The sequence below is a fragment of the Solenopsis invicta genome, chromosome 11 (genome assembly GCF_016802725.1).
Source record: "Solenopsis invicta isolate M01_SB chromosome 11, UNIL_Sinv_3.0, whole genome shotgun sequence".
Classification (NCBI taxonomy): domain Eukaryota; kingdom Metazoa; phylum Arthropoda; class Insecta; order Hymenoptera; family Formicidae; genus Solenopsis; species Solenopsis invicta.
In genome coordinates this window covers 6,272,284-6,281,203 of record NC_052674.1, presented here as the reverse complement: position 1 = coordinate 6,281,203, position 8,920 = coordinate 6,272,284, and the positions used below count along the sequence as shown (strand labels likewise).

At 35.1% G+C, this 8,920-nt stretch overlaps 1 protein-coding gene across 1 annotated transcript in view; it reads left to right on the top strand.

Moving 5' to 3' along the window:
• The first annotated feature begins 870 nt into the window (after positions 1–870).
• The window catches only part of LOC105200686, a 41,975-nt gene continuing 33,925 nt past the window's right edge, over positions 871–8,920 (top strand). The window contains 3 exon segments of the mRNA XM_011168351.3: positions 871–1,117; positions 3,276–3,537; positions 5,582–5,764. Coding sequence (XP_011166653.2) covers positions 3,435–3,537; positions 5,582–5,764 — 286 coding nt within the window. The 5' untranslated portion in view covers positions 871–1,117; positions 3,276–3,434.

Here is an 8,920-nt window from a genome sequence, read left to right as displayed (position 1 = left end):
CGGAAGCCTAACTAATCAACTCCCTTTTTATAAATTTTTAAATAAAAATTTTAAAGCTTCTGATGACTATTCGCCGCGAAGATTTAAATTAATGAAACGAGAAAACGCATACAAATTTTTGCAAAATATATTAAAATAGAAATATTTTTCAATAAAAATATTGGCATTTGATAAAACACATTTGGAAAATAAACCGCAAATTTATCTTTTATTTTGGAATAGGATAGAGTTAATTATTTCGTTATTTCATATTTTGTATTTATTTCAATTATTATTCAATAGCTGTCGTATAACTTGTTTTGTTTTTTTTACTTTAATTACTAACAATTTCAAATATTTGATTATCGAAACAAGGGGAGCTTTCAATAAATGTTACACCTCTGTTCTATCAATTGCCAATTTTAATTTTTTAATTTAATACAGTTTTAATATATTTTGTAAGATATTTTCTTTTTATATTTTCTCGTTTTTGATGTACTTAAATAAAAATTAAAGATTTAAATTTAGTAGAAAATTTTAAATAAATATTTAAACTACAGCACACGATGAATTTATAGCTTTATTATTTTTTCTTATTTCTTGTTTTATAAAACTGCTTCCGAGAGGCTCGAATAATAACGCGTAGTAGCAAGAGCTTTATTCAACGAACTCATGCCTTCCTACGAACACGTGGTCTTTCCACAGATTTAATTGCAAGCTTTAGACGACTAGGATTGCAGGTATTAAGAAACGCAGGCTATTGAGAAACTCTGCCGCCGAGGCAGGTGAAGAAATCGATCCGATACTCTCTTCGGTGCACGTGATCCGCGCGCGCGCGCGCACGGACGCGACGCGGACGCACGTATCCGCGCGGACTCCGACGACGACAGCGGGTTACCTAGGACACCGCGTACATACGAGGAGGGCCGCGTTTGCGGGCGACACTTCCGTCGCAGTCGTGTCCTCGGTAACGACGTTGACGTTGGCCATGCACGTCGACGTTCGCGTCGCGACGTCCTACCCGAGGTAGCGCCGAGTGACAGTTCCCCCGAGTGCATGAAGCTGATCTGCGAGGGCGAGTTGAGGATGTGAACGCTGTCGAGGACTCGTCGGGAGGAGCGTCGGAACGTCGTGAGATGTGCGCGAGATATCTCCTCGGTTTTTGCGACGAACCGCGCGCGCGCTGGGAGAGAGAGAGAGAGAGAGAGAGAGAGCTAAATGAGGATCAATGGCTCGAATACGAGAGGGATTTTTTTTTTTACCGAAACTGAATTAAATTGAGACGCAAGCGCGAAGTGAATTGATAAACCGGAAGAAAACACGGGAGAAAAGGCTGTGTAATCTCGCGTTTCGTATCCCAGGTCTCTTGTATCGGAATGCGCATCGGAGATGAAGAATTGTGAAACAGTGATTGTTGGAAGCGAGATTTAGAATTTTTTTTTTTTTTAGATTTTTTTCAAGCAATTAAAACGAGACGGAGTAAAATTAACATTTGATTGCGATTCGAAATCTAAATTTCATTTCGCAATCCTGAATCTTTTTAGTGCGCAGATACGCAGATGCGCGTCTGATACGGGTTCGACGCGCGGCCCTCACGCGCGGGATGAATCACCGATTCTCTCCGGCGCGCCCTTACATTTCGTCCAGATACCCGACGTAGTGCACGCGTTTGTCTCCCGGCATAAAATTATTTTATCCGCACACGCGAGAGAGGAAGAGAGAGAGAAAGAGAAGGCTCGAGTGGCTTTCTCTCGGTCGTGTGCACCGGTAATGGCGCCGCGAGACCTTGCCGCAGCCTTGCGTTTTCGCCCCGAGGCTGAGAACGCTATTTAAATACACACGTACGCGCCGTGTCGCGCAGGTGTGTAGGGAGACCTATGCTGGTAACTCTCTCTCTGTCTCTCTTTCTCTCCGTAAACGCCGATAGTCCCTTCCCGCGGGGTGTATTGAGCGAAATTGCATTCAAGGCGCGCGCTTGACGTTTAAAAACCGATTGCGTTTCTCATTCCACGTGTATCTCAAATCGAGTCGCCGAAACGGGCGAAAGACATTCTGGATCGCCTTGATCTCTCCCCTCGAGTTCCTGTTCCGTCTTTTCGTCAAGGCTTCTCCGTCAGAGTCGAAGCTCCTTCGTTTCGTGATTTTTTTCGATAACTCAAACGAGACGCGAAAGGTCACGTCGGAAGAGGAATGACCGCGGGGATAGGCATAAGTTCCTGATTGTTTATTCTCAATTCTTCAAGGTTTTCAGTTCTCTCGTTGCGATCACACTCGGACGAATCCGAGTTAAATTTCTCGAATGTGATTGAGTGCGCGGTCCAGACAACGAGAAAGCAGCCCCAGTCAGAAACATATAGCCAGGATTGAGTAAATTAATATATTTTTTTTAAATTAAATTAAGTGAAAGAGTTAATAGCTTATAAAATTAATTTAATTATGTTGAACGTTACGTGAATTAAAAACTAATTAGTTAAAAGTTACGTTAAAATTAAGATAAATGTAAAGTTAATTTTGGAAAGCGTTAATCATGTTAAATTAGAAATTTGTAATTTTTTTAAGTTAGATCACTCAAAACAATTATAATTATAGATCGTCAGACCAATTTAAAATTCTATTTGTGAATTAAGTTTATATAAAATAGCAAAAGAATATTTTTATGTGCAAATGTGTTTTTTCTTTATATAGATCTTATATAGATCTTATATAGATTTCTTTATATAGAATAATTTTTTTTACATAGATCAATTTTTAATTTAAGAAAAAAGTTAATTAAAGTGTTTAAAAAATAACCAAAGTTGAAGTTATAAAACTAAGTTAATTTAAAAGTTTTTAACTTTATTATTTAACTTTTTAACTAGTTCTACATGAGAAAAAATGCTGTAATATGAATTCAAACGTTTTTATTCAACGTCAAATTATGTGTTGTCACTAACATCTGTTGATTAAACTAAATTTTATTCATTAAATTGTATTTGTTATTGCCTTTACTTTTAATCTTTTTGTTTCATTAATTTATTAAATTAACAAAATATTTCCAATTAGATTGATGCGATTGATTCAACAGAATAAGATTTTTTTTCTTTGCGTACCCAATCCTGCGTATAGTTAATTTATTCTCAACATCGAATCAATACTGATCAGTTTTTTCACATTAATTCGATGTCGAATCAACTATACGTTTCTGACTGGTGTCTCCGATCTCGAGCTCTGTTCGTCCGAAATCGGGGATGGATGTTGGCTTTTTCTCGGTTTTTTCTCGCCTCATTCTAACGATTGTTTTGGTGGTGTTTTTGCAGGTCAGCGTGAGCGGGCATTTGAGAAACGTAACAACGACCCGTCACCCCGTGACTCGGCAGGCCGGCATGCTCCTACGTCGTCCTCCGGACTGAGCTTCCTGGTACGTGAGTCAGGATCGCCGGAACCGCCGTGCGGCCCGGTGGCCTCGTGTGGCGAGGATGAGCGCCAAGATATCGGCGGCTAGCCGCGACAGCGCGGCACAGTCAACGGTGAGCCATCGTGCCGCGAGATCGTCGCCCATCAAGAGACCGCTGTCGCCGGGTAAGTGACACGACACGCTGACTGTGACAGGCATCGTGCTCGTCCATAGATCTTCAGCATGGACCTCGTAAAATTAGACCTGCAGAAAGGTGTACGTACGTCATAAATCTAACGCTCCAACTGACCTGACTTGATTAAGCGAAGGCTTTGTCCAACGTATTCTTTTGTCTTGGCAATCAAAAAGTTCGGTCTCGGGTTTCAATGTGCGGCTTGTTAATAAAAGAAAAGTTTCTGTGACATACCCCTTGAATGGACATTGACCAGGCGATTTTTTGTGACGTTTGAATTAGTGATTGATTTTTGTAATTTGTGAAGAACTATGTGCAGCATGCTGTTTATAAACTATAAATTTTGCAGAGTGCTACAAATTGAATGATTGTTTATTTTTCTTCGGTTGTTAATCGTTATAACCTTTGAGTTAAATAACTTTGGGTAAAATAACTTTTTAATTTTTGACAACATAAATTAATTAGTATTATTTATAGTATGTTCTTATATATATATATATATATATATATATATATATATATATATATATATATATATATATCATGTGCATATACGTATGTATACGTGTTAAATGTTTTTAAATTCACGAAACATAATTTTAGACAATAAAACTTTCATTGTTTTTTTTTGCACAAATAATTCCTGTAAAGACAATGTCACTTGTCACACAAACATAATCATAAGAGTTTACTCAAACAAGCTATCGTTTAGTACCAACGCATTTTCTTTATTGTCAGATTTGTACGTTGTAATGGAAAGTAATTATTATTTTTCATTAGTGATTATTTTGAATTGATAAATATGTTTACACATCTTTGTAATTAACATTGACAAACGTAACGTTTATTATTATACTTATAACTTATATATACAAATCTACCAAAATTTGTCATTGCAAATAATTAAACTTTATGAAAATTTTATGTTAAAATAAATTCTATTATTCGAAATTAAAGATTGATCTCATAAATTTTGATATTTTTTTTTTATGTACGAAAAAATAAATTTGAAAGTCACTAATTATATTGAAAAACTAAAAGATAAGGAATTGTCTTTTTTATTTAATTTTTTACTACTGCTTTTAGTAAAATTATTGTAAAAAAAAAATTTTAGTCGATGATAGCAATTACTTTTTTATAACGAAATGCAACATTTTAAAAGAATGAGGCCAAGGTATTTCGCAAGTATTGGTTTTTCATGATTATTAATCGTATGACTCAGAACTGCAATCTCTGGTCACTGATGAGTTTTGTATTGGTAGTTTGACATTTACTGGCTATTCATATATCTGTAAAAATATATGATTCAAGATACAAAAAATTAACTGCAAGATGAAAAAACAAAGTTAAAATAAAATAAAAAGTATAATTGTAATTAATGCGGTCTAGTATACATTGTATTAATTATATATTTAAAACAACAATAATTGGATAGATATAAAAAGTAGCATTTTTATTTAAAGAAAATATAAATTTATTGAAGTCATCGAAAAATTATCGAGAATAAAATTTTTCTTGAAAACTTAAAAGTTTTCTCAGATTCTTTTTTTATACACTTCAATTGCATAACATAATTAAAAAGTCTTTTTTTAGATAACAATTTATTTATAGAAAACATTATGTATTTCTATGTTGCGTTATTTCTCTGGATTAAAACTCTCGGTTTTAATGGTTTTTTTTTTAATTTAGATATTAACGCTTTATTCAGAAAAAAAGATCTGCTAGTAGAAAGTGATAAGATCATGTATACAGGAAACATATAGATTCAGCATATACATTTACTTGTGTGAAAATATAGATATCGTTGTGCAACGATGTCGACATTGGTTATTAAAAAAAGTGCTGTCACTACTAAACAGTGTCGCATAAAATTTTGCAATCCGCATACTGGAGCAATGACACACACACACACACATACACGATGACACCCGACGATGACGCACCGTCGTCCACGTCAGGAGATTACATGCAGTCAGTCAACTCAAACAAAGGATGTACGTGTATAGCCTCACGTTTTTTTTTTTTTTTATTTACAGAGGCCACTGGCATTACAGAGAGATCGCCGAAGCGTGCAGCCGTTTTGGAGCTGAAATCGTCCTCGAACGGAACTTCCGGCCGATCGTCACCTGAAGAAGTCAGCGAGATGCCAGTCTTAACGAGAGTTTGCTCCCCTGTGACATTGCCGAGGCTCAAGAGATTCCGATTTCGGCCCATCGATGGTGAGTCATACTTTCATCAAATTTGCACTGATTTAATAACGAGTGTCGATTTTTCAATACTCTGCTTTTGACCGCATATCTGAAATTCTAAGAATTTAAGTTTATTTTGGGGTGATATATGACTGTGTATAAGAGCAGTCTACTTGTAGACAGCGAACCCCTTCAATTTCGATCTTCATCTTACGTATGGTTCAGTTTTATATGAGATTGATTGGAAAATTGATCTGTGAGACGAATGATTTAGAGAACCCATGTTTTAATATTAAAAATTTCACAATGTTTACATTTTTTTAAATTTAAAAATCTTTACAAAGTGCTAGTATCCTTCGAATTCTTAATCTTTAAATATTTGATTGTTTTAATTAGTCAAAGTCTTTGGAATCTCGCCAGCGTGTATTGTTGTACTGTATTTTTAAACTTACACTTTTTAATCTTTTAATTTTATTATAAATATATTAAAAGCTTAAATATTCGAAATATTTTAATATTAATATCAATTTGTTAAAAATATTAGAAGTTATTTAGAATACTAAATTTCATATTTTGATTAAAAAAATATAAAATCATTTCGTTCAAAGCATGAATTAATTGCAGCCATGATAGCTCAATTTTTACTATTATTAAGTCATGATTTTCCTTGAAAGATGACTTGCACTTTCAGTAAAAAAATGTGATAACATTTTTAAAGAGCATATGTCATAAAAAAATATTAAAGTTTAATTAAGTATAAAACTTAATAAAAATTTTACTTAATTTCTTTCATAAACTTTTCAACGTAATCATATCTATAAGTGAAAAATCACAAACTTTGCCAAATTTTTTTCAAATTATTACGTTTACAGTTTGGTTGAACTTCTTCCGTTCAAAAAGTTGTCATTACTGCATAAAATTTATATCTTATACTTTGCAAATGTACATATAATACACGCATACATATTCACGCAAACAATCGCTAATAGAATTTGTTTAAATAGCATCGTTTAACAGTTAGTCTATCGATCGTAATGATTTGCATATTAACTGAAGGACCCGCAGGACATTTAATTCGACTCATTTAAAGTTAAATTAAATAATTTAGCGAAAGATCGAGAAAGAGACATTCTCGGCAACACATATCACTTTAGCGTTATCAGACTATCGATAATTGCGTGACACATTATATAGCGAGTATTATCTTGTATATCGTACTTGAACAAATCGTATTTTATCAGGCTGATTTCGTGACGTCTACAGATATAGTATGTACAAAGGCGCCTTATCAGCAGCGGCAGCGGGTGTTACGTGTTACTATAAAACTGCGGTATCCGAGCCCGTGTAAATCGCCATTATTCTCGGTAAACAATAAACGTCGATGCGATACTCACCCGCGGCTTGAGAAAAGTCGAGAAATCAGGGCGTTTAACTTTTACGTTCGTCGGCACAGTCATCGTTTATATAAACAGTCAACAGTACGTCTCGGAACAACTTTCGCTCGAGTTAACGAGAGCATCGCATCTCGATAGAGCGGGCTTGCTGAGATACGATTCGAAGAACCGATTTGTAAGAAAATCAGACAAAACTGAGGAATTAAAATTGTACTATTATAACAAAAAAAAGAGATAAAAGGCATAAAATATATACTTTGAATCATTTTTTATTATTTTATAGCATAAAGAATACGGTACATATTGATTTAATGATAAGGTTTGTAAAACGTTTTACAAGTTTATCTGACTCGTTTTACTGCTTTATCTCTCTCTCTGACTACAATAGTTTCATTGAAGAAAAAAACAATCGTTCCGAGGCAGTATCATTTACTTTTTTCGTTTCTGACGTCATGACCTGAGATAACTGATACGACCAGCGGAACGATTCCTAATTAGCGTTATTCATCGCCCAATATATTCCGTTGTTTTATGAATCGTGAGTGTTCGAATTTTAGAAACGAAATATCCGGTTTTCATATCAGTGTCTTTTATATCTTTGAGAGTCTTTCTTGTCTTGTAGATCTTTGGATCTGCGCAAACGTTATTTTCAAGACGCGAGAGAACGTTCGCAGTTACCAAACTGTTTACGTACTTGTGTCGTCAATGCCACCGTTAAGAGAGTTCGTAAAAAAATTATCAAGCAAGATATACAACACAAGTAAGATATAATTGTTTAGATACGAAGAGAAATAAGAGCAATAAGAGGAAGAGTAGGATCACGCGCCTATACGGCATCGGCGGTGGGTGCATCGATCGATCAAGGCAGTCGTACAAGTGATAAACTGGAACCTTCCGCGTACGAGGACATCGTGTGCGAGTACATATGTTTATCGCGCGCGTTCGACCCGACTGATGCCCGTTTGTATGATGTCAGACTCTATCTTTGGTGCACGGAGTAGATGACCAAGCATGAACGTGCTCGCGTACGAGAAACTTCCTGGAGAGGGTTGTTGGACCCTTAACTCTCCGGATTCTTGTATTTTCTCAATTTTCTCGAGCCTCTAGATTCTCGAAATCTTGATCCTCCCAATCTCTTTTCGTTTGGATCTTCGAATTTCTAAACTCCTAAAGCCATTAAGTTTTGTATTTTTGAAAAGCAAAAATTTTTTGTGTAAGACTTTGAAATTCGTGTTATATTTTTGAGATTTAGAATTTTATACAATTTTTAATCATTAAATCCTTCTAGTTACTTAACTCGAAATTAATACGAAACATCGTATTTTTATATTTTTACATTTAAGTGTTAGTTCTTCACGCTTACCTAATTTATGACTCTTCTGGGTGACTTTAAATTTTTTAATTGTGACCTGACGTGACGAAATTTGTGAGGAGAAGAGAGGACATAAATAACGAGATAATAAATTGCGTCAGAAATTAATGAAAGCAGTTTCATCGTTCATTTGGGAATAATCTTTCTTTTCTGATCGGGAGCGTTGCGTAGGTATCGTCGGAATAGTCGATTAAATTTTCAAAAACAGTTATCCGAGTGCGAACGCGTCAATGCCATCATAATGCTAGCAATCTTATCTCTTTTGGCCAGATTAATGAGAGAAGAGTGAATCGATTAATTATATTAAAAAAGCATCCGCTTCGGCGCCAGCCTCTCAAAAAAAATTAGAAACGGTCGAGTGCACACTGGATATTGCTGAGAGATCCGGAAAAGAATTTAAATAGTACTTAAAAAATTTAC